General features: G+C 39.7%; 1 protein-coding gene across 1 annotated transcript; it reads right to left on the bottom strand.

Annotated features, from left to right (window-relative positions):
* Window positions 1-1,053: 1,053 nt before the first annotated feature.
* On the bottom strand, window positions 1,054-26,665 carry LPL (lipoprotein lipase). Its single transcript, XM_044305156.1, has 10 exons — window positions 26,405-26,665; window positions 16,225-16,403; window positions 9,961-10,140; window positions 9,016-9,127; window positions 6,580-6,822; window positions 6,094-6,336; window positions 5,662-5,782; window positions 4,951-5,133; window positions 3,685-3,792; window positions 1,054-2,291 (listed from the first exon to the last, which is right to left on the bottom strand). Coding segments are annotated over exons 1-10 (1,470 nt in total). The 5' UTR covers window positions 26,505-26,665; the 3' UTR covers window positions 1,054-2,290.
* Window positions 26,666-27,758: the final 1,093 nt, after the last annotated feature.

Below are 27,758 nucleotides of genomic sequence, written 5' to 3'. Positions count from 1 at the left end.
GCCATTTTTCACGCATCATTTGCATTCAAAAAAAATAGCAGCATCTTCTATATTGTACATTTTTCATGCAGCTCTGATGCAATGCATTTTTCACTGATCGTTGCCAGTAGATGTACATTGTTATTCTTTGGTTTTTCTTCACGCATGTGAAAAATGCATACAATCCGAATACCATCTGGACAGAAAAAACACGCACATTGAACACGATTGCAGAAAAAAAATTATCAAACTTGTTTGCAAAACCATTGGTTTTTCCCTGAAAAGATCCTGACACAATCCGTATCGCTCGCGTGAAAGAGACCAAATACAAAATACATAGCTTATTTTAGTGTGGCTCCCACAGACACCAGGACCTGGCTTTGACTGCAACCTCTGTACCTTCTATAGCTATGCCATGAGCGTGTCTCTACTTTGCTGAGTGACATCAGACCTAACAATTTAGAGCGGAATTTAGAGTTTTCAGTGGAAGATATGCTGAATGATCTCATTAACAAACTATGATAAAGTTAGTAGTACATTAAATTTGCATTACTTTTACTAGAGATTATAGTTCCAGCCTTTATTTACCGATGCTTTGAAATTTTTATGTCTGTTCCCCCTGTGACTGTTGTTTTTACATCTGCTGGTAAGGTTTGCCAAAAACCTGAGATATTTGTCATATGTAGATGACTGCAAGAAAACTTAACTATACATGATTTCATCATTGCTATTGCTGAAAACTGGTCACACAAAATAGTATTCCATATAATTAACGCTTACTAAAAATTGTTCTTTTCTCCTGTAGTCTGGATATACTTTATATATTTATTCAATGGATGTATTGGTTAATAAAATGTGAGATGATAATTTCAATAACGCTTCAACTATTGATTTAATTGTAGACTGATTTTGCAATGGTTTATACTTAAAGGGGTTATCCGATTGATAATGTCAAAAATGAAAAACACATCATACAGTACATGACAATTGCTTTCTAACAAAGCTTGAACCAGCCCTGTACCTCACATGGATCCAGAGATCTCCCCATTCAATGCTCTGCTAGATTGATATCAAGAAGGCAGCTCAAAGGAAGTGTCTTTTCTGCTGCAGCTCAGGGAGCGTGTCCTCTTTGCTTCAGTTGTCTCCTTATCACAGCTCAGTAGAGAGTTACAGGATGGAACTGAGCATGTGCATCCACCACAGTGAGGTGGACATAGAGATAAGGAAAATAATAAAACTATACAGATACATTTTATTCAATAACTCAATGGCTATACTAAAATCCAGGTCCAGGTGTTGGGGTGAAAACTTTGGAATATGTTTTTTGTGGGACAACCCCTTTAAATTATGATTACTATTCATGTTTTCACTTTTCTAATTTTTGCTATGTGCTGGAATAAAATATTGTCAACGTGGCAAAAAGAAAACATAAGCTCCTACCTATAGAATAATGATGAATATAGTGGGTATGGCAATTTAGAAGAGATAATTAAAAAAGCATGGGAAAAAGTGAGCCAATCAATCTGATGTTCATACCCTAATGATACAGTTGTGCTTGTAGGAAGCAGTTATATTGGAGTTTTGTTTTTTATAGCATGGACATTTCAAAAAAGTACATAAATAAACATATCTTTGCATAACATATAACTCTATGGGGAAGATTTATCAAAAGTGGTGTAAAGGAAAACTGGCTTAGTTGCCCATAGCAACCAATCATGTTCCACCTTTCATTTTCTAAAGAGGTTCTGAAAAATAAAAGATTGAATATGATTGGTTGCTATGGGAAACTAAGCCAGTTTTATTTGACACCACTTTTGATAATTATCCCCCTATATCTGTGGTGGTACTCATGTAGAGATGTTTACTAGTTGTTTAGTCCAGAATGTCTCTGGTTTTGGTACAGTACTTGAGTGGATGTCTCATCTGCTTTAACACAGATATGGCTTTCAAGTCATTTAAATGTGTAACTGGTGCTGTTACAGTATGAAAGAAGCATACACTATACAATAATACTTTTGGCTGTAAAGAATGTTTTTACCAAAATAAATATCCACAATACACAGGTAGCCTGGAATGGGTTGATGATCTAGAGTTGACTTTTGTTGCTCAGTCTTTGATCCTGTAATTGTTCTACGAAGAAACCATTTGTTAACTCTTGTCTATGCAAAAGTGCCCAATATGAAACACCCTTTGATTGAACTTCATTGTAGGTGGGCATATAGAGTTTTAGTAGTAACAAATGTCACTTGAATGTTCTTCACAGCATCAATAACATTGGACATGTGGTTTAAAGTGCAAATTCATTTTCACATCTAAAAAAAAAAAAATATCACTTATTAATTTTTTTCAACATAAACTGGTTTACTTTCATTTGAATGAATTTGTATCAGTGTCGAGCGAACAGATTTTTGCAAGCCTCATTCAGGTAAACAGGACAATCGCAGTGTGACTATACCCTAAAGCTCACAATAATAAAAAACAACAGCTCACGATCCAACTTCGGCTGCACGGGAAAAGGGGAGAGATCCCTAAAGCTGACTGTAGCCATGACAAAAGTGTATGTCCTCAGATCCTACCAATATTGTCTGGATCTGACGAGAAGTATATCATGCCATTGACCACATTTAAATATGATTATTGATGATCAAGATTGTCTTGGTTATTAGAAACAAGGGTTGAATTATACATTTTTAAACTATTCAACCCTTTGTATAAGGGCATGTTCACACGAATGTGTGAAGCCCGTGCCCGTGCTGTGGACCACAAATTGCGGTCCGCAATGCACGGGCATCGTCTGTGTGGCAGGCGCATGGGGATTGCAGACCCATTCACATGAATGGGTCAGCGATCCTTCCTTTCCGCAAAAAGATAGAGCAAGTTCTATCTTTTTGCAGTGCGGAAACACGGAACCCCAGAAAGCACTCAGTAGTGCTTCCGTAGTGTTCCATTCCATTCTTCCGTTCCGCATCTCCGGATTTGCGGACCCATTGAAATGAATGGGTCTGCATTCGTGATGCGGAATGGCCACGGAACAGTGTCCATGTATTGCGGATCAGCAAATGCAGTCTGCAATATGGCAACGGGCTTCACACGGTCGTGTGAACGAGCCCTAACACTGTAGATAACACTGGAACAACCACACAACAGCAGATATAAGCTCGAAACTCAAAAGTGCTCAATAGTAACAGTTGATAAACTATCTGCCCAATCAGATCAATCAAAATTGGCTGGATTCCCACATTTGTATTCTGGACAAATTATATGTCCATATTACATAAATGTGTAACTGCCAGGTCAGTTAAACCCATGGTCAGACCATGACACATTTAAGTAATATGATATATACTACATCTGGATGTGTGAATCCAGCCTGATATTTATACAGTAAATGGGTACAATTTGGTAGAGCAAGATCTTCTGCTTATCTGTGCCTCTCTACTCTGGCTTATAAAGGAGGGGGGGGGGGGGTGAGGTGGATTGAGGACTTACTCTATGATGTTCACATACCCAAATATGACATATGGACAAGGGTTGTCCTAAGGGAACATCCTTTTAAGACTTGTTGACTTTTTATTGCTATAATGGGCTTCATTTATCAAAGCTGTCTTATAAAAAATCGTTTTGTTTATTAAAAAGGCCAATTGTTCACTTACAGTCAAATTTGCATATACAAACATAAAATACAAACACTAAATTTGCTCATACCAGTCTCCTTTCTTCATGTTGGAGTGTTCATTACATCTCACAAATACCACGGGTCCTTTCCCTCTTGTGATAGTTGCACGTTCTCCATTTTGAGGACAAAATATTAGCCTGAAAAGTAAAAAGACATAATTTCTCTTGAATCAACATGTTATTGTCATATATTAACTCTTTGGGTTTTTATCTCAACCATACATTGTACATTTTTGCTAGATTCCAAATGTAGAACTGTTGATATGTCATTGACAATAGAATTGATAACCAAAAACCTGATCTTTTAAAGTTTTTCTGTATATGGCACTAGAGATCCCACAACCTTCCATACATTCAGAAATGTAATAAAACACTGCTGATTTCTTCTTACCCTTGTGTATAACGAGTAAAGATTAAAGAGTTTCTGTCACCAGAATTAACCCTATTAAACTAGATGACATAAGCGATGTGCTAATGTCAGCTGAACCTAACTAGCCTATTCCTACTTTTATCTATGCCGCCGTTACTCCAGAAATATAACTTTTATAATATGCTAATTAGCCTCTAGGTGCGGGGAGGGGGGGGCATTGCCCCTGCTTCTAGAGGCTCCATTCTCTCACCTCTGGCCACGCTCTGCTACACTAGATTGACAGGACCAGGCAGCGTTGTTCTCCTACTGCTAGCCCTGTCTGCAACATTTCCCCAGCGCACAGGGCTGGCAGTTGGAGGTGAACGCTGCCTGGCCCTGTCAATCTAGTGTAGCAAGGCGTGGCCAGAGGTGGGAGAATGGAGCCTCTAGAAGCAGGGGCAATGCCCTCCCCTGCACCTAGAGGCTAATTAGCATATTATAAAAGTTATATTTCTGGAGTAACGGGGGCATAGATAAAAGTAGGAATAGGCTAGTTAGGTTCAGCTGACATTAGCACATCACTAATGTCAGCTAGTTTAATGGGGTTAATTCTGGTGACAGAAACCCTTTAAAGGCCATAGTGGGCACTATTCTAATTAATAATAGCCACAATATACTTGATTTTGTTTAAGAAATTGCATTGAGCAATTATCATCACATTTTTTGCAGGCCCAGCACTTGGACCTCTTTTAGCCATGAGGTTTCATGCTCTGATCTATTGCCTGAAGAGTCAGTCAACCCCTGCCCAAGGATGTATAGTTGGCCAATGAAATTAATATGCTGTAGGATAAGTGCTATGTTCAGATCTTATTATAATGTTATTGAAAAATATGGCACATGTCTTGGTTTTATAAATAGTGAATTGATGCAGTGATAGTATGACTTACTTTTTCTGCAGCTCTCCTGATTTTATCCTGATTTTCTGCACATCAAATGCATATGTTTTGAACCAGTTTGCCCAGCCCAAATATGACTCATTCTCCCATCTAATCTTCAACATTAGCAGTTCTCCTACATCAAGTTCAGTGTAGATCAAGTAGGAATAGGTTTTGTTGGTGGACATTTCTGCTCTAAAAGAATAAATCACTTTGGTTAAAATTCCTAATATGTACGGTATTTAATGAATAATTGCATTTCTTGTCTGATTATTTGTAAGCATTACTCATTTCCTTGGTAATAGATATAAGCATGGTAACATAAAACAGTTAAATGAGTTGTTTGAGAATATAAAAACAAAATACTACTTTCTTCCAGAAACAGAACCATACGTGTGGTATTACAGTTCAATTACATTGAAAAGTCACTGATTGCGGCACAAAGGACCTTTGAACCGCAATCTGTGCCCGTAATACACCTAAAATAGGAGTATTTCTGTTTAATAAATTACCCCCTATGTTTCAACAAACTTTATGCAAATCCACGTGTTATTTTTGGTCTACATGTTTTATGGGGCCATACAATTGTACAGTACCAATTTCCATATAACTTCTCCTTACTATAATGTACATGACAAATTGAAAACTTTAATTACAATCTACTCAGACATATATACAGACATTTTACAGTTGTATAAATCTCTCATTTTACATAATACTTACAAAGAGAGAGGTCGGTTTTCACTTTCTCCCTTTGTTCCATACAGAGAAACCAAGAATGGTTGGTTGGTAACAGTGAAGTTCCTCTTTGCAAAGAAGTGCACTTTTACTTGATAGTGAAATACTACAAAATCACAAAAAGGAAAAACGAACATAAATAAAAATTGAAATACAGCAATTATCATAAAGTAAGTAAATATACTATAGTCTGCTTTACTAATGCCCTGGGTTACATTATTATTGAACCATTTATAAATTATAAACCAATGTTCTAGGCTGAATCATTTTATTTATTTTTTTAAAAATAAGTGAAGCGATTTGTGATATTCCTATTAATGAGCACTTGGTTGTCAATTAATTGATAGGTTTCACTCAAATATCAGCACAACAGTTGCCTTAGAAGTAGTTATTAATGTGTTATATTAATATTATTACCTTTAAATGGCATCTGGGCATTTGTTTTCAAGTACATCTTTACACTTCTCTTTCCTCGGACCTTGTTGACTTTGTAGCCCAAAGTATTGCAGCGGTTCTTACGGCAGCTTAGACAAAGTCCTCTATCAAAAGCTTCCTTTGAATTGCAGCGATAGGCCATGCTTGACTTCTCTTCATGAAGTAAAGAGTCAATGAAGAGGTGGATGGAACGTTCATGGGAGCATTTCACAATCTGGTCCATGTCTTGAAAAATAAGAAATTTTATTATTCTACTGTTACACACTACAGGTTTTAATCACATTATATAGAAAGTTAACTGTATAGTTAATACACCTTTGGAATTTGTTTCTTTAAACCCTTTTTTGGAAACATATTCATATATTTTTATTATACAAAAGAGCATATGTAATAAAAATAGGCCATGAAGGAACACAGTCAACTCCTGAAACCATCCTTGATTAGAAAAATTAATTGTTCATATTTTACCTATAATTCCACGAATTCCATTTTCTGCTATAAGCCGTATGGTATCTCCAATGCTGCATCCTGGTTGAAAGCTTCCGCCATTAGGATAAATGTCAATATGTCCGACTGGCCTTTGAATACCAATGCTGCGGTCAGGAGTTCCTACGCTGTAGGTGTGCACAACATCTACAAACTCTGCATCATCAGGAGATAAAGTAACCGATATCTCTGCATATTCAAAGGTGGGACCAGCTGGATCCAAACCTGCATAGGAACACATAATGAGCTCAGAAAACCTTAAACCATCGGGTGATACAGTATATAGCAAGATATGGGGCACTGACTTTTTGTATCTCTGTTTTATTGGCTGCATTCTTTGCCTATAACATTAAATTCACACTTCAGTCATTACTTGAAAACTCTATTTTGGATGCAGATTGAATGTTCTAACTCCCCTTCTTGAATTTTCTGGCTTTAAAGGATACCTATACTTTCACTATTTTTTTATTTTATGATTTTATAATGACATAGCAAAGGTTTTTACTGATGGAAAATCAGAGTGCTAAGACCCTCATTGAAGGCTAGAATGAGGGGAAAACACTCACACAGAGATCCCTCTCTCATCGCTGCGGAAAAAGCACTCAGTAGAAAGTCTATGTGCCTGTCTTCAGTCCGTTTCCTACAGCGAAGAGAGAAAGAAAATGCTCTGTGTCAGCACTTCTATCCCCCCATTCTAGTGATTGGTGGGGGTCTCCGCACTTTGTCCCCCACTGATGAAAAAGTTTGATACAGCTATGACATATCAAAAGTTTTGCTAAAGTACAGGTACATTTTAAATTGTTCCGTACTGAAAAATATCTAACATGTCATATCTACCCCCTGTAGCCCTCCTCCATGTAAAATTAAATACTCAGGAGTTGAGCTTCTGACTTTCTGCACATTCAAGTTTGAACTATTCTCTCTTAGGCCCCTTTCACATGAGCGAGTTTTCTGCGTGGGTGCAATGCGTGATGCAAATGCATTGCGCCCTCACTGAATCCGGACCCATTAATTTCATTGGGTCTGTGTAAATGTTTGTTGTTTTTCATGCATCATTTGTGCGTTATGTGAAAATCGCAGCATGTTCTATATTCTGAGTTTTTCACGTAACGCTGTCTCCATAGAAGTGAATGGGGCTGCGTTAAAAACAAGCAAATGTGGATGTGATGCGTTTTTCACTGATAGTTTCTAAGAGATGTTGTTTGTAAACATTCAGTTGTCTATCAATGCGTATTTCACTCACGCGATAAAAACTGAACAGCCGCAAACAAAACTGACTGAACTTGCTAGCAAAATGGTGCAAGTTTTGCTGAACGCACCCTGAACGCATCCGGTCCTAATCCGTATTGTTCGTGTGCAAGAGGCCTTAGAGCTAGATAAATTCATAGGTCCAAACTCAACTCAAAACTTGGCTTATTGTTTTTGGCTTAAAGGGTTTCTACCACTTCGTTTGCCCCTATTTAGCTTTCAGATACTAGCGATCCGCTAGTGTCTGCTGTACCAAACAATCCTAATCTAACAGTTTTTTGTCCAGCCGTTTTGGTAAAAAAAGAACTTTTATGGATATGCTAATGAGCCTCTAGGTGCTATGCAGGCGTCATTAGCACCTAGAGGGCTCCGTCTACCTTCACATAATGCCGCCCAGCGCGTCCCTCCAGCACGCCCATCTCTGATGGAATCCGATCCTCCCTCTGTTCCAGCCGTACGAAATCTGGCGCCTGCGCTGTGCGCGTCTGTAATCGGCGCAGGCGCAGTGAATGTCTGACCGCTGCCTTCTCAGACATCTCCGTAGCGCAGGCGCAAGATTTCGCACGGCTGGAACAGAGGGAGGATCTGATTCCATCAGAGATGGGCGTGCTGGAGAGACGCGCTGGGTGGCATTATGTGAAGGTAGACGGAGCCCTCTAGCCCTCTAATGATGCCCGCATAGCACCTAGAGGCTCATTAGCATATCCATAAAAGTTTTAGCAACGGCTGGACAAAAAACTGTTAGATTAGGATTGTTTGATACAGCAGACACTAGCGGATCGCTAGTGTGTGAAAGCTAAATAGGGGCAAACGAAGTGGTAGAAACCCTTTAAGATTAGCCTCACTTCTTAAATTCAAAGCCATTCATTATCTCCCAATAAGACTAAAGGAGCCCATACACTTAAGTGTAAAGCTGGTTGATTATCTTATGCGGATGAGGGGTGCTGACTCTCACCAAAGCAATTGATTTTGGGTAAAAGAAGGATTGGGCATGTGAAATGTCATCACCTTCCTATTCTCAAAGGAGATAAGACATCACCAGGACTGTGTGGTAGCAGCTTACTCCTCTGTCCTCATTGAGAACACATGTATGCTTGGCTAGGCTGAGTGTATCTGTTGGCTGAATAAGCCTAAATGTAAATGTCAGATTGTCCTCCTACCCGCTCTTACCTGTTATCCTGTTGACTTTGTTAGTTGTCAAGCTACCAGCAACACCTGCTGCATGAGCGCCAAGACTGTATCCTAAAATATGAATGTTATCCAATGGATAACCGAACTGTTCCTATTGGGAGAAAAGTACAGATAATACACTTTAAATCATGATAAAGAATAATACAACAATTTTTACTAATTGTATTGTAAAGTTTTGAAAATACAATATAATAACAATAAAGTATTGACTATATTAGCAGATTGTGCATTAATAAAAATAATTAAATATTAACCTAATTCTGGTATATCTTATGTAACCTAAATAAACAATCTGTCCTTCATTGTTGCCTTCTGTTGCCTTTTGTCCAGTTCCTAAAGACTAAATGGTCCAGATTTACTACTGAATCTGCCCCTTTTTGTGTAGAAGTAGAATTTTGGTGCATTTTGAAAAGAAAAATTATATCTAGATATTTCACCATGTTCAGAAGGGGGCATGGCATTATTGAGAATTGAGACATGGTTGAAAATGTGACTCAGCTCCGAAATAGACATGAACATTTCTGGTGTAAAAATCTGACAGAAAATTAGACAACTAAAAGTTATCTTAAACTTTTACATAGGCATTTTATTCTTGCCCCAGATTTATCGTACACCCTGAACCACTGTGATAATTCTGGCACATTTAATGATTCACCTATCTTCGTGTCTACCCTGTTTAACTGCCAGTAAGTGTGGGTCAATAACAGGCGGCTTTCATTGCTCTGTGAAATGTGGTCCATGTGGTAGCCTCATTTTCAGGACCTACGTTGCTTATGTGAGGTGAACTCACTACATCATGGTGATCTATGAGGGAGTAAGTTCAGGTCAGATGAGCTGTGGTTAGTCTGGGAAATGCAGCCATAACATGGACCCCATGTCACTGATCACATAGAGCTTTATGTTACAACGTTTGTCTTTACGCACCTCAATCCAGTCTATGAAGCTTGCAACATCCTGTCCCACCAGTTGCGTATAACCAGCTGACACTGGATAGTGCTGTTGTGCTCGTTGCAGCCAGTCTACAACAATCACATTTGAGTGTGGCTCTCTTTTATATAAGGCATCTACTAACTTGGGAATCCAGCTTTCGTACATACCCGTTACCTATACGAGAAAGAAAATAAAACTGTATTTATAACATGTATAACTATGTATGTAGCATCTAGATATGTACAACTGTAGCAAACGTTAAACTAATGCTTAACACAACAAATGCCAAAGAAAAAATGAAGTGAAAGTTTGTTGCAACTATATAATATATGCTATATATATATTATATTTACTGTGCAGATGTCATAAAATGTAAAGGGGTTGTTTCATGAATACAGCACCTATCCATGTTCCATATTAGAGCATAATGATGTGTCATTCATTTATTATTCCTGCTAGACGTTATGTATGAATTACTAGAAGTTTCCACTGAAGGTCCAGATGGATATTACCAGTTGAGGGTGTGTCCCCACATACCCTGATCATATCCAATCAGTGCTGCCAGAGTCAGACTGTGCATTGACACACCGCCAACTGGCAACACTCATATGGACCTTCATTGCAAACTGCTGGTAATTCATTAATAGCATCTAGCAGGAAGAACAAAGGAATGCTACAATATAAAAGCATAGCACTAGTGGAGTACCTCGGGGGTCAGTATTGGGCCCTATTCTCTTCAATATATTTATGAATGATCTTGTAGAAGGCTTGCATAGTAAAATATCAATTTTCGCAGGATGACACTAAACTGTGTAAAGTAATTACACTGAAGAGGACAGTATACTACTACAGAGGGATCTGGATAGATTGGAGGCTTGGGCAGATAAGTGGCAGATGAGGTTTAACACTGACAAATGTAAAGTTATGCACATGGGAAGGAATAATGCAAGTCAGACGTACATACTAAATGGTAAAACACTCGGTAACACAGGGTCTAGGAATTTTAATAAACAGCAAACTAAGCTGCAAAAACCAGTGTCAGGCAGCTGCTGCCAAGGCCAATAAGATAATGGGTTGCATCAAAAGGGGCATAGATGCCCGTGATGAGAACATAGTCCTACCACTTTACAAATCATTAGTCAGACCACACATGGAGTACTGTGTACAGTTCTGGGCTCCAGTGAACAAAGCAGACATAGCAGAGCTGGAGAGGGTCCAGAGGAGGGCAACTAAAGTAATAACTGGAATGGGGCAACTACAGTACCCTGAAAGATGATCAAAATTAGGGTTATTCACTGTAGAAAAAAGACGACTGAGAGGAGATCTAATTAATATGTATAAATATATCAGGGGTCAGTACAGAGATCTATCCCATCATCTATTCATTCCCAGGACTGTGACTGTGACGAGGGGACATCTTCTGCGTCTGGAGGAAAGAAGGTTTGTACACAAACATAGAAAAGGATTCTTTACGGTAAGAGCAGTGAGACTATGGAACTCTCTGCCTGAGGAGGTGGTGATGGTGAGTACAATAAAGGAATTCAAGAGGGCCCTGGACGTATTTCTGGAGTGTAATAATATTACAGGCTATAGCTACTAGAGAGGGGTCGTTGATCCAGGGAGTTATCTGATTGCCTGATTGGAGTCGGGAAGGAATTTTTTATTCCCCTAAAGTAGGGAAAATTGGCTTCTACCTGACAGGGTTTATTTTTGCCTTCCTCTGGATCAACTTGCGGGATGACGTATTTCTGGAGTGTAATAATATTACAGGCTATAGCTACTAGAGAGGGGTCGTTGATCCAGGGAGTTATCTGATTGCCTGATTGGAGTCGGGAAGGAATTTTTTATTCCCCTAAAGTAGGGAAAATTGGCTTCTACCTGACAGGGTTTATTTTTGCCTTCCTCTGGATCAACTTGCGGGATGACAGGCCGAACTGGATGGACAAATGTCTTTTTTCGGCCTTATGTACTATGTTACTATGTTACTAAAAACAGATGCTCCAGAAGGGTTAATACATAGGGAATGCAGGTAGTTATTAAAATAAGAATGTCAGGAGAATTTACAGGACATTTTTAAGGTCTGATGCACAAGGCAAATTGTGGATCTGCTAAACACGGATACCGGCTGTGGACATTCCACATTTTGCAGAATGGAACTGCCGTACTCTTATACAACTATGCTATCCTTGTTAGTAACACGGACTATAGGACATGTTCAATTTTTTTTGCGGAACAGCCATGTGGACATACGGACACGGAATGATTTACATTTTTTTGTCCCCATTGAAGCAAATAGTTCTGCATACGGGCCGCAGAAAAAATGGAACGGACACGGAAAAAAAATTGGTTCCATGCATGAGCCCTTATGCTGATCACCAGAGGTTTGTAGCAATGGGTCACCATTGTCAACAATTTTGCTTTAGTACATACATAATAAATTGCAAGTGTTCGAGATTATATATACATATACTTAGTGATACATTTGCCTTTGACATTAGTTTAGTGTTTTATTATACCATAATATGTTAATGAAGCTGGTAGCCTGTGATAAGATAGCAAAGCCTAACATGGAGAAGGCATGACTGAGGCGACTAAGATTAGATACTATTTCCCTAGTAGTACACTACTGCTCTTGCTTGGTTAAAGAGGTTGTCTCACTTCAGAAAATGGCATTTATCATGTAGAGGAAGTTAACACAAGGCGCTTACTAATGTATTGTTATTATCCATATTACCTCCTTTGCTGGCTGGATTCATTTTTCCATCACATTATACACTGCTCATTTCCATGGTTGCAGACCACCCGGCAATCCATCAGTGGTGGTCATGCTTGCACATTATATGAAAAAGCCTCTCTGGTGGCCGGGACCATGGGAGCGCACATAGGCTAGTGCTTTTTCTATATTGTGCAAGCACGACCACCGCTGCTTGATTTCAGGGTGGTCGTAACCATGGAAACGAGCAGTGTATAATGTGATGGAAAAATGAATCCAGCCAGCAAAGAAAGCAATATGGATAATAACAATACATTAGTAAGTGCCTTGTAATAACTTTCTCTACATGTCAAATTCCACTTGCTGAAGTGAGATAACCCCTTTAAATCAGTCTATACAACAAATCCAATCTTACTCATTTATACACACTGAATTATGGTGCTGCTAACTAATTATATTGCACTACTACTTTTATTTTAATTGTAACATTGCCAAACAGTAATATCAAAGGTTACGTTAATATTGTTAATTAATTAATCAGTTAAGCATTCATTACATCTCCTTTAACTACAATATAGAGTTATAGTTAATGCCATGTCAAGGATCTCCCCTTAGAGGGTATTCTTTATTACCTGATGATTTGTGGAAGCAATTTTATAGTAACAGCTGCCAGTGCTATGGCAGGTAAAATGTCCTGTGTAACGGATGTCACTAAAACATTTGTAGGTCATGTTTGAGTAGCTAAAGCCATCTGCTTCCTGTTGTCATATGAAATGATACATGCTTGGTGAAAATCATAGTGCTGCTTCTAGATATATATATATATATGATTTTTTTATATTTGTTTTTTATTATATCTAATGTATGTAGCTTAAACATTACTGTTCTTTTGAAAAGAACTTGGTATTACATGTGTAATGGTTGAAAAGAATAATCACATCATCTGCTAGAATGAGAAGCACATCCTAGCTAAATATGGATCTGTTATATAGCTAGAATTATTTCCGAGAATTAAAAGGCTCAGGGCCAAATTTTCTACTAAAATTTCCAGACTGTTCTTTTTCCCAGGCATCAATGTTACAGAACAATTCCATTCCTGACCCCACTTGGCTGTGTGACATTGCGCATAAACCTCCTGAGTAACCGTTACAAACTTTAAACAACATGTTTCTTTAGAAAAAGATTTAGAGCTTAAAAATTAAATAAAAGGCAAACAAATACTACACATAAAAGAAAGTGGACGGAATGTCTAGTGTCATGCCATAAACTATCACCTTATCTGGAGTAATAAATGCTTCAACCAGGAAACTGGCTACAAATCTCCCTGATAAAGGCAACAGATAGTGCTGATATGGAGCAAGAGTAAAGCTCAGGAACCAATGTTCATAGGAATTTACATGCAGCAATGGTTGGGGATGTGTGGGGCTGAAAGGTAGGTATGATTGTTTGTACAAACTGGTGTAAAGTAGAACTGGCTTAGTTGTCCATAGCAAGCAATCAAATGTCTTCTTTCATTTTCAGAAGGAGCTGTCCAAAATGAAAGGTGGAGTCTGATTGGTTGCTATGGGCAACTAAGCCAGTTCTATTTTACACCAGTTTGATAAATGACCCCAGTGGATTCCATAGCACATCCCTGGTTACACAGGGAGATTTGTTGCCGTCAATGCTGAAAGATGCAATCACATTTACACTGGCCAATTATCAGAAAAGTTTATTCCCAATAATTGCCCCCTTCTGCAGGCCATGTAAAAGAGCCATAATGATACTATAATCTGAAGAGAAAATATGACCAAGCAGTCTAATATGTTTCTTTCAGAAGTCGCACTACATTTTTTTTGGGAAGAGTGAAAATGCTCCTCTTAACATTTTTGAGGAGTATTTTTAGCCGAGGAGGAGTACGAAAGTTGCGGTAATTCATATATAATACATAGACTTACATAACGATAAGAGGCTGCTATTTATGTAGGGAAACTGTCTATTCTATATCTATAAATAGCAAATTAAGACAATTTTAAATTTATCTAACAGAAGATTAGACCGCACAGCAAACGATACTAATGTCCATAAAGCGCTGTGGAATATGTCAGCGCAATATGAGTAAAATAAATACCTTGTAATGCTATGTAAATATGAAAGCTGCATTGTGATTGGATGCCAGCATTCCCAGAAATCAAGGGAAAATGCCCACAAAGGGGGAGATAATGCATGGGTTTTGTGCCAATTTACCTTAAAGTGGGTGGTTTTTGAGAGTTTCCTGGGCATTTTGGGGTGAACCTAGGGGTAGGGCTTAAAGTGGTTACAAGAAAGTAGAAAATTTATGAGCTATCATCAGGATAGGTCATCGATATCTGATCGTGGGGGTCCAACTCCCGGCACCCCTGCCGATCAGCTGTTTGAAGTGCTGTAGCTTGTTCACAGCTTATTAAGCACAGCGCCATAAATCGTATAGTGGCTGTGCTTCGTATTGCAACCCAGGCCTATTCACCATGCGACGGATGAACGTGCCATCACTTGCCTAGAAAGAAGCTGCTTCTCTCACCAGACTACTGCATCCCCTTCAAACGGCTGATCGCTGGGGGTGCTGGGATAATCAGATATTGATGATTTATACAATATTCTAATCCTAGACAGAATTTGCACTATTGAAAAGAAGTACGACACCAAAATGACATAAACATTTCTTTAATGATAAGTTCCTCCAATCCATTTTGGCCAAGCTAGAGTAGCATTAACCTTTTTACCTTATGTAACTGAAATGTGTGCTCTCCAGGGTAATTTTACTTGGAAATTACAGATAAATTGAAACAGCAGATATATTGCCTACCAAATAACGTAACCTAAGATAATACCTGGTATAATTCACGTTGCTATATGAGGCTATAACAGTACCAGCCACATTGCTCCCAGGGGAACTGCTGCAGCAAGAAAATTCATTACACACTGCTTATGGCATGATTGCCAGGAGACTGTGAATTCCAGAAATGATCGTACATTAGGCGGCGTTCCGAGCATGCCACATCGCCAAAGCACCCCAAGTTTCGCAAAGGCCAATTTATTATCAGCTAGTCACATAATATTTTTTATACTGTTAGTTATCAGTGCATGAATAAACAGAAGAAGGTCCTATAGCAGGGGTCAGCAAACTTTGGTACTCCAGCTGCTGTGGAACTACAACTCTCAGCATGCACACTTGCTTGACTGTTCTTGTATCTCCTATAGAAGTGAATGGAGCATTCTGGAACTTTGTACTTTCAGAACAGCTGGAGTGCTGGAGGTTGCTGATCCCTGTGCTATAGGTAGCAGAAGTGCTACATCTTGCTTAAGATGGAGCATGTACACTATGATCAAATTCTGCAAGCAAAAGATGTTCAGGCTGCAATATACAGTACTTGCTTTCCACTATGTCTATATGTTCCATGATATATGTTGTCAGATTTGGAACACATGGATTCAGTCATTTGCTGAAAGATAGTTAGACATGCATGGTTCGCAAATTGGATGTACCAATAAAATTTTGTAAGCATTTTCATCCCCTAGACACTTACAGTCCATCCATGGATTACTACAAAGGTTTTGCTCGTCTGGTTGAAATGGCAGTTTTCAACAGTTTGCTCTTGGCCAGGAATTAGATAACAGGTGTCCTCATCTGGTTCTTCTGGAGTCCGAAGGGAAAATTTGCTCTCGATGTCATTGAAATCAGTTTTCTTCCAAAGAGAAGTGACTGCTGTGAAATAAGCAAATGTGTCATACATCATTATCCAGCATATCTGTATAATTTTTATCTAGAAAAATAACACATACATATCCTTTTTTATAGCTGCCTGTAAATGTATAAGCATGGTATCTTTTGTGCACCATGATAACTCATTGATAGATTTACCTACAGTCTAGAGATTAGCTAATTGAGTCTAAATGAACCAGATTTGTTACAAATTTCACAAACATTTTGTCCACCAAAAGATTACAATTTTTTTTAAATTAATTTCAGATGAACTGTGTAAAAACAGAGCCCAGTGCCATTTTGAAATGAATATTAACGGGGACAATCATGAGCGAAGACTAAAAGATTTTGTCAGGGCCCCCTAAACAGTATTATACAATGACATTATGTACAGTGACAGTATATAGAGTGACATGACATATATTATATAGGGGTAGGAAACAGACGGATTGGCTGCCGGGCCTGTTCTGAGAGAACGATCTTGACTTGTCACAGGAGTAGAGGTTGCACGGAAGTAGGGGAGTTGCAAAGAAGTTGCTGGGGGAGGCCCGTTCAAAAGTTTTCGGTAGGGCCCAATAATTTCTAGTTACGCCACTGGGCACTGAGGAAATTCCTTTGCTGTGAGCATCACAGAACAGCATTCTGTGTTCAGCTTCTGACCTGGAATGATGTTATATGTCGGTGTCTTACGAAAAACAATTACAGACTCAAACCAGTAATATAGTGTGATAGGGATGCTATAAGCACATTTTAGGGTATTTGATAACAGAACGTTTTAAGGGAGTGAGGGGCCTTCACCCAGTTGCGGACTGGCAGCTAGTTCTGCCTTAGAAAAACCCCTAAGAAACTTATTTTTCTTGTATATAAACAGGCAGCTTGGTTCATAGGCTTTATTGTCAGCAGTACTAATAGTAAAGTTTATTCCCCATAACTCTGACAATTGTGCGGTGTAAATCCATCATAACAAGGATACTTATATATGTTCTAGGCTCTTTCTACAATGACAACATACAGATTAAGGTCACCTTCACTGCATTCTGGTTAGTATTTTTCTTTAGTATTTAAAAGAATAGATCCTACAGTATATTGAAAAAAATTAGCTAAATACCAACCAAAATATTGCTGTGTGAAAATGGGCTTATTTGCTGTAGACGTGTTGCTTTTAGATTGGACCTACATTTGACAGGACATCCTGGATAATTAACTTACTGTGTTTTGCTTGGAAAAAGTCAGGTCTTTCCAACACAGAGGTTCTTTGTTTGCCCTGTCTGTAAACATTTCCACCCAGAAGTACACTTGAGGTCCTGTTACATGGGGCAGGCCAATAACGAGTGCCGATCGATGATATACAAGTCAATTGGCACTTGTGTAAAGTGAAACTATTCTTTCCATGATTGTTTGTATATCGTCAGCAGCACAGCCCCTGTTTAGATGTGCTGCCAAGAAACAAAGATTTTAAGTGCCGTATGAGCATTTGTTGGATGATCAGTGAAACGTTGGTCAATTATCTGGAACATCCATTCATACAAACGTTCACTCCTGATAATTGGCCTGATCCTCAGCCTGTGTGTAACTTGTGTCCCAATGCAAAATCTGTACTGAGGCACCTAAAATGTGCTATGTGCTGGTGTCTTATGAGACAAAGCGGGTTTTGTGTTCACAAAGACACCAGGTCCCAGATGAATCTGCTACCTTTACACCCATACTGCTATGCCTGTCAGTATTATTATTAAAGTCATGTATAAATGGGTGATACCTAAAAAAATGTTATCAAAAATTTGATTGTAATTATTAAAAATCTGTCATTACTTTTCATGTACATATGATTTTAGCTTCACTGGTATGTATGAACCACTGGCAAAGTTTCTTCATTTTGTGGAAATTGCTGTTCTTATCTCTTGACCCGTGTGAACTTCCATGAGCTGATTCAGCAGCTCACATCCAGTGCATGCAATGAGCACATGTGCCTCCATTTAACCTCTATACTGCTGATCTGGCTGGAGCAGTCAAACATTTCCCCAGTACAGAGCAAGCCATAGAATGCTAATGAGTAACTTGTGATACAAGAGGGACAAGGTGATCACCTCATGGCTGTAATATCACTTAAAGGGTTAACCATTTAGGAGTATGTATGCATTTTACTCAGTAGTGATCTCTCTGCAGTCATAAAGTCTTTTATACGTAGATAGGGACCCCAAACAGCCTATTAAATGGAACAATTATCTTAAGAATTTTTGGATAATTGTTAGAAATTTAGCAATTATCGTCACATGTACTAGCGTGTAGTGATCAAACGACGAGCGATAAATCATTAATTTGCCATGGATCAGACAAATCTGCATGATTGAAAGATTATCATCAGTCGCCGCCACATCCCCATATCTAATCCCCTCGTCTAGTCATTCTTGTTTCTGGGAAAGCTGAGTGACATCTTCTATGGGCTCTGGTAACAGCATATCCAGTAATATATGGCAAATCTGCCTGGTTATATAAATTTGTGGAAGATCTAGCATATTTGCCATTCACTTGTCTCTGGTAATTTAGTGATGTCACCCGTTTGCAGTGGTATTGACAGCCATTTTGGTTGTCACCCAGCTTTTCCAGAAACAGATGTAACTAATAAATTACTTAAAGGGCTTCTGTCACTCCACTAAATTCATTTTTTTTTTTTTTTGTCTCCCTACAATCCTTATGCTGCGATTTCTTAATATATATAGCTATTACACTGTTTGGTTCAGTAGTTCTATCAAAAAACTGACTTTTATATTATGCAAATTACCTCTCTAGCAGCAGGTAGGGCGGCTACCTGCTGCTAGCAGCCGCATCCTCCATTCATAATGACGCCCCCTCCTCATGTTTATTGACAGGGCCAGCGGACGCGCTCGTCCTCTGACTGGCCCTGTCTGCGTTTTAAAACTCAGAGGAGGACGCTCGCTCGGCCGCTCCATCCTCAGTGCGCCTGCGCCGGGTGTACATGTGACGTCATCGGCACAGGCGCGCTGAGGATGGAGCGGCTGAGCGAGCGTCCTCCTCTGAGTGCGCCTGCGCCAACTGAAGACCGGCGCGAGATTTAAAACGAAGACAGGGCCAGTCAGAGGACGAGCGCGTCCGCTGGCCCTGTCAATCAACATGAGGAGGGGGCGTCATTATGAATGGAGGATGCGGCTGCTAGCAGCAGGTAGCCGCCCTACCTGCTGCTAGAGAGGTAATTTGCATAATATAAAAGTCAGTTTTTTGATAGAACTACTGAACCAAACAGTGTAATAGCTATATATATTAAGAAATCGCAGCATAAGGATTGTTGGGAGACCAAAAAAAAAATAATGAGTTTAGTGGAGTGACAGAAGCCCTTTAATTACAACTCATTGCTTAGGCAATATGGGTACATTTTTACATTTGTATTTCAGCCATATGTCCCGGCCCAATCGCACGTCTAATTACCCCAACTAACAGCTTCATAGACCCTTATGATGCTACTAGGTCATGTCATTAGACAAGCAGAAAGACTGGAACGCTTGGCCACAATATGGCAGCAGACATGCACCCATATTAGGCTCCTGTGAAATTGGGTTATAGTTACTGGTGATTTTTTGGTTTTAGAAGAAACAGTGTCACATAGGAAGTCACATCAGTTTAAGCAGGCTATTTGTGATACGGCATCTCTAAGGATTAGGAATCACAGCGAGCACTAATTGGCATTGAATACGAGGTGAATTGTTACATCGTGTTTGTCACATTTAGCTTCCATTATTTGCTGTGGAAATTTCGGCCTGCTATGGGATAAGAAAGAAACGGCAAGAGCTCACACTGTTGTTACAACACGGATCTGTAGTGAGGTTTTTTGCTGTGGTCACTGTAAAAGAACAATCCTCCACGTACCTGTAGCCCTCGACTAGCAGGAGATAACAAAATGCATTCTATGTTTTAGGCAGATACGTGAGGCTTACAATGTTAATTTGGTGCAAACCCACTGTTGATGTTTCCTGATTACCCTCAATTTTCACAGTTTTAACATTCCTTTCCAGAGGTGGACTGGGTACTGAAAGTGGCCCCAGGCCATTGTCCCCCCTGGGGTGTGCCCTTTAAGGTCCATGGCCAGCCCGTTACTTTCCACAGTTTTTTGTTTTTTCATAAATGAATTGTGCATAATTTGCAGAGAGCGGAATGGTCTTCGGAGATAAACTCACTCTCAGCATATATCTTGGCAGAGCTAATGCTCAGGAGGTTTACTTTCCAAGAACCAGCAGTGGAATGGTCCTGTTCATCAAGTGTTGTTGACACTGTCTAAGAACTGGCAAACATTAGCACATGAAAACTGTGAGAACAGGGAAAGAGCTTTCCCTGCTAGTGGCACCATATTATAGTCCATAAACATGTCATCTAATCTTACAAATCAAAAAAATCTGCCTAGTGTTTAGCTGCTGACTTCTGCAACTCAACAGGGACAAGTAGCTGTAATATCGAAAGAGCCATTAAACTGTCGTCAACTTCTCAAGTGATAATATGTGGCCTGTAACACAAGGTTCATTAGTATTCTATTTGACCTCTCACCCTCCCTACTAAATGTAAGCTTCCTTTAATGAGCGTTAAACTATAGACTGTAAGGGTACTTTCACATTAGCGGCAGGGGAGTCTGGCAGGCTGTTCCGGCGGGTGAAAAGCCTGTCGGATCCGTCCTGTCACTAGCTCATGTGTGCCCCCGGACTGCCGCCTCATCCCCATTGACTATAATAGGACCGGGGGCGGAGTTTTTTTCCCCTGAAGTAAATAGCTAAATTACATAGCCATACAGACAGATTAATTGATTTTCCTTATTCCCTAATTCTCAATGATCGAAAAAGAAATGGTCAATTGAAAATAATAAAAAAATATGTTAAGGAAATTTGGGTCATCACAGAGCTACTACAAAAATCAGGTACATCAAACAGAACCTGCCGCTCTGAATGCTGTGCATATGCGTATGCATGTGGTGTGTTAATATTCAAACTGATAGTTATGCAATTTGCAAAACCTAATTCCTGTTATGAAATACGGTACATCAAATAATCTGAGGACAGAGAGATAATGATCTGACCTCCACAGTTCCCAGAGTTTGGTCAATCTGATTAAGATTGATCTCATTAAATTAACTGTGACGTGTACAAAATGCAGGGACACAGGATTCAGTACGACGGGTCTTACTTGGTGCAAAGTATGGTATCAGTTTTGTTCAGTTTTGCATCAAATCAGACACGCGAGGAATATATTTAGTTATATTAGAAATAAAATGCTCTTGAACCATTTTTACCTCCGTATCTACTAGTTTCATAAGTGCGCTATCAAACAGATTAAAGTATTATCTACAGTACACAAGCAATTATTACTGGTGCAAAACACCTCTGAAGCTGTCCTTGAACACTGTATATTCCTAGAGTTAGCACTAATGTACAGGGCTTTATCACAGATCCACAGTATGGAAACATGGCCCATACCGTATCTCTGTAGGCCAATGATTCCTTGCAGATTCATACAGAATCCATGAGAGGAAAAAGTGTGAAATGTTCCTCCGCATGTCAGTCACAAGTCTTCTGGATAATGCGTTGACGCACTGACATAGAGTTCTTACGGCTTCATATTATGGTTGCCATGTGAAGCAAAGTCATTTTGCTGAGCATACAAGCTTTAGGTCCTCTTTACATGGTTGGGAATAATGATTTCCAATCATTGGCAGCATTTTTACATGAGGCAATCACCTTACAAATGAGCAAACTCTTGTAGAGCGCTAAAAACCATTGTTTACCCTCAAGGGCCCCAAGAGCCCTTGAGGCTCATTAATGGAAAAGAGTCTTTGGAGTCCTGTTTGAATTTCTGTCATGGTACAATCATAGGTCCCCATAATATTGATATTATGTTTCAAAAGCATCCCTGAAGGTGCATTTACACACGCGGAGCAGCACCAGCGTTTCTTCCCGATAGTCAGCTGCTCATTCAGTGGAGGAGACTGCTGTATTTACATGCAGCAATCGACTCCACAGCATAAGGCCTCTTTCACACTACAGTATGTCCATTTCAGTGTTTTGCGGTCCGTTTTTCACGGATCCGTTGTTCCGTTTTTTTGCTTCCGTTGTGGTTCAGTTTCCGTTCCGTTGTTCCGTTCCGTTTTTCCGTATGGCATATACAGTATACAGTAATTACATTGAAAAAATTGGGCTGGGCATAACATTTTCAATAGATGGTTGACTTGAATGGAGCCACAGACCGTGATTTGCGGGCAATAATAGGACATGTTCTATCTTTCAACGGAATGGAAAAACGGAAATACGGAAACGGAATGCATACGGAACACATTCCGTTTTTTTTGCGGAACCATTGAAATGAATGGTTCCGTATACGGACAAAAAAACGGACCGCAAAACGCAAAAAACGGACCGCAAAACGCAAAAAAAAAACGGTAGTGTGAAAGAGGCCTAAGGCTACATTCACACGACCTTATGAATGAGTCCGCATCCGTCCCGCAATTTTGCGGAACGGGTGCTGACCCATTCATTTCTATGGGGCTGCAAAAGATGCGGACAGCATACCGTGTGCTGTCCACATCCGTTGCTCTGCGCCGTGCCCCCTATAGGTAGAATAGGTATTTTCCATGACAGCCTCGGCATGTGCGGTCCGCAAATTACGGCGTGCACATGGGCTGGGGTCCGTGTTTTGCGGATCTGCAAAACACCATGTTCGTGCGAATGTAGCGTAAGGAGGATGATCACTATTGTGTCCCTCATACAGCGGCATTGTTTCTGGGTGGCAGATCGCTGTTTAGACCGCATGACCTGCTGCCCAGAAACAATCATTAATGTGCCTGTACAAACGACTGTATCTCCCGATGAACAAGCCTTTCACTCCTTTGTCGGGTGATCTGCCACACCTTTAGGCTACTTTCACACTAGCGTTCGTCGGTCCGCTCGTGAGCTCCGTTTGAAGGGGCTCACGAGCGGACCCGAACGCAGCCGTCCAGCCCTGATGCAGTCTGAATGGATGCGGATCCGCTCAGACTGCATCAGTCTGGCGGCGTTCAGCCTCCGCTCCGCTCGCCTCCGCACGGACAGGCGGACAGCTGAACGCTGCTTGCAGTGTTCGGGTGTCCGCCTGGCCGTGCGGAGGCGTGCGGATCCGTCCAGACTTACAATGTAAGTCAATGGGGACGGATCCGTTTGAAGATGCCACAATATGGCTCAATCTTCAGGCGGATCCGTCCCCCATTGACTTTACATTGAAAGTCTGGACGGATCCGTACGAGGCTATTTTCACACTTAGCTTTTATATGCTAAAATAATGCAGACGGATCCGTTCTGAACGGAGCCTCCGTCTGCATTATTATGATCGGATCCGTTCAGAACGGATCCGATCGAACGCTAGTGTGAAAGTAGCCTTAGACAGGAAGATTGTCAGGAACGAGCACTCGCAGGTGATTCAGTCCCAATAATCTGCCCAATAACCGGCCCATGTAAATCCACTTTAATTTGTGACAGTTTATTCTATTTACTCCCTGGAGAATGTAAATTACATCAAGTACTCTTCAGTGAGTATAAACAATTGCTTATTGAATTGCTTTAAAAGACGTGTCTTCTTGATTAGTTTCAATGTTTTATTCATCACTTCTAATACAGTTACAGGGTATGTTCAGGTTTTATACGCACATGCAGTTCAGCTACATTTACAAGCATCCTTTTATCAGTATTTATCTACAGCAGGCACATAGCTTATTTTTATTTGTATATTTTTTTTCTTCTTTCGTTGGCATTATTGAATGGTTCTGCTCGCATCTGCATTACGGTTTACATTTATGATGGATCCCATCCATGCCTGACAGACCCCACTGATTTATTACAAGGTTTTCCAGGCTCCATCATACTATTTATCATTTTGATGTGAAGAATAGAGCTACATGTACTATTTTAACCATCAAATTTGCAACAGAGCCTCCGAAGCAGATGTGAACAGCAGCTGTAAACCTAAAGTGACTTTAGCTACTGTAAATTAAATATACTATCTTCATTCTGGCAACCGTCCCCTTATATTACAATAGACTACAAGTGAAATGTTTGCCAATGAATCACGCCTAGAAACAGATATGGACTCAAAACATGAATGTGAGCAAGCTGCTTGAGGAAATGAAGAGAACACGGCCTGCAGCACAGGGAACGGCTCTGTAACAGTTGCTCGCATGACAATAGCTGCCAAGAGCAGCAGGGATAGGAGATTCTTGGACTAGCCCACTCATGCTGTTCTCCGTGAGCCAATCACCCGGTCGGTAGAGGGGGTGTGTGGCCGGGTGGAGTCACAATGACCTTGGATTGGGTTAAAAGCATTTGAAGACTGAGCTGGAGGAAGGTAACCATCGGTCAAATTCCTTCTTTTTTTTTTCCGCCTGTCATTTAAACAGCTATTCCTCCTAAACTCCTGTTGTGGTTCCTGAATTTCAGCCATAAGACGGGTTAATGTGGGAATTATTATAATTAGTCTGCACGGAGTGAAACAAAACTATGGGATGCAGACAAAAAACAGCAGTCTTACAAAGCACAAAGGGTTACTTAAAAAAAGGAACATTCAGTACTTGTAAAAATCACTTATGTATTATAACCTTTATTATAAACTTTGCCTTATTGTCTCATATTTAATACTATTTTGCCTTTTCATGTCTTTTGTTTGCCTCATTGGCACTATCAATTATTATTACTATTAGGCCTCTTTCACACTACAGTTTTTTGCGTTCCGTATACGGTCCGTTTTTTGCGTTCCGTATACGGTCCGTATACGGAACCATTCATTTCAATGGTTCCGCAAAAAAACGGAATGTGTTCCGTATGCATTCCGTTTCCGTATTTCCGTTTTTCCGTTCCGTTGAAAAGATAGAACATGTCCTATATTTGGCCGCAAATCACAGTCCGTGGCTCCATTCAAGTCAATGGGTCCGCAAAAAAAACGGAACACATACGGAAATGCATCCGTATGTCTTCCGTTTCCGTTCCGTTTTTTGCGGAACCATCTATTGAAAATGTTATGCCCAGCCCAATTTTTAATATGAAATTACTGTATACTGTATTTGCCATACGGAAAAACGGAACGGAACAACGGAACGGAAACGGAACCACAACGGAAGAAAAAAACGGAACAACGGATCCGTGAAAAACGGAACGCAAAACACTGAATTCAACATACTGTAGTGTGAAAGAGGCCTAAGTAGTAGTAGTAGTAGTAGTAGTAGTAGTAGTAGTAGTAGTAGTAGTATAAATACCATAAACTTTTTTCAGCTTGTCTTTTGTTTGCCTCATTGGCACTATCAATTATTATTATTATTAGTAGTAGTATTAGTAGTAGTAGTAGTAGTAGTAGTAGTAGTATAAATACCACAAACTTTTTTCAGCTTGCGTGATGAGAACTGCATGAGAGCATGTTCATACATGGCAGATTGGTTTAACTGAAAAATCCACTCCCTACATCTAAATGGGGTTGATTCTGCAATATGGATGCATGGATTACTGCAAACCACATTCAGATAAACATTTTTTTACACAAATCTTCCATGTGTTAATAAAAACCTAAACACATGATAAACTTTCCTCAAGTCATTACTAAATGAGTGTGCGAGGAAACACTGCAGCACTCTCACAGTTTCTTAAGATATACTCAGTAATGAGTGCAAAGTACATTTTTTCTGTGAGCTCCATATGCCGGCATCAGTGTGCCAAGAATTCTTGTACATTCCTTGCTTTTTCAAGCTACAAATAGCAATGCAGTACCGTCATTCATCCTGCTAGTATAGAGTGGAATTAAGGCTATACAGTTGTATAGTAAAGTGGCCAAATAAACTTCTCATAGATGCAAACAGAATACAGAATAATGTAATATTAGCAATATTTGTAATATTAAATATACATTTAGTGATGCCCAGACAAGTTAATAAAACGAAATCCTATAACTTGTAATCCACCCGAGTAGCAAAGAGTAAAGAGATAAGTAGTAAGACTTACTTGTAGTAGTAGGTGACTCAGTAGTGGCTAAGACTTTGTAGCAACAAGCCAACAGACAGTTCATCCATATAAGCAGTGCAAGGGCTTCTCCACTTCTCATGGTTTTCCAAACCTTTGCCAAAAACTAAATAATAATACCCCTACTCTGTCTTAGTGCCTAACTCTATGCAGGCTTTTATTCAACTTTGATTAATGTTTCAGTAACTACAGTGCATTAAATGGAAAAAAAAAAAGGTTTTCACTAGCAGGAGGAGTCATGAACTGCTATTGGCAGCCTGGAGTCTCCTTATGTTGTGAGAGATATGCAAATCATCAGGAGGAGGTTCTCAGGGTTACTTCCAACAGTGACAGTGCTGGAGGGTGGACCAACAGTCATACCATTAGAATACAAGAATACAATGTATACAGAGCTTTCATATATGTTTCCATTACCCTCTTACACAAAAAAACACTTAAAAGTAACAAATATTAAACAAAACTACCCAATAAAGCTTGTAAAACCACATGAAATGTATGGATTTTTTTGCATCTTAAGAAAAAACTCCACAGAAAAGGATGTGTGAAGGAAGCCTTATCATAGCATTCCTTCAACTTTATTTGTCTCTTGTGATTCAGAATACGCTAAGTTCAGATAATTCTACCTGCGAAGAAATGACTTACAGTAACCTCAAAGAGTGTGAAAAATAAATCTGTGGAATGTTTTAGACAAGGTCATACTGTGCGTCTTACAAATTCCACTGGGTGGAGCAATACTGAATGAGATTGAAATGTTTCATTGCAAAGCAAAGAGCTTTAGTTTCTACAGCAGACTGTGAGCCCATGTGAAACAGTGATTAATTTAAACCTATTAAAGGGGTTCTCAGGATAGGTCATCAATATGAGATAGATGGGGGTCTGACTCTCAGCACTAGAGATGAGCGAACCGAATCCCACGAAGTAGAATTTGATCCAAATTTCAGGATAAATTCCATTTGCCTCGAAGCCGAATTTTGTTATGCTTCATGTTAGTGAAACAATTTAACCTAAAATAGTGCAAAAAACTAAAATAAAATCATGCTTACCTCGTGACGGGCCGGACCCCGACATCTTGACTGAAGATCTCAGCCAAAATCCTGTGCGTAGTGACGTAAGACGTTGCCATGCCGCGCCAGATCTTCAAGCAAGATGGCGACGGCTGGCCTGTAGCGAGCAAATGGAGGCGGTAAGTTTGATTGAAAAATGTTTGTTAATTTTTCACTGTTTTAACACTCAGATGCTGCAATCATGTATGAACGCAGCTCCCTATCATTGCACCCGCTACTTACAAAAAAATGCGCTTCATGACGAAGTAATTTGTCACAAAGCTAATTTATTT

This window comes from Bufo gargarizans, chromosome 1 (genome assembly GCF_014858855.1).
Source record: "Bufo gargarizans isolate SCDJY-AF-19 chromosome 1, ASM1485885v1, whole genome shotgun sequence".
Lineage (NCBI taxonomy): Eukaryota > Metazoa > Chordata > Amphibia > Anura > Bufonidae > Bufo > Bufo gargarizans.
This window is presented reverse-complemented; position numbering and strand designations above follow the sequence as displayed.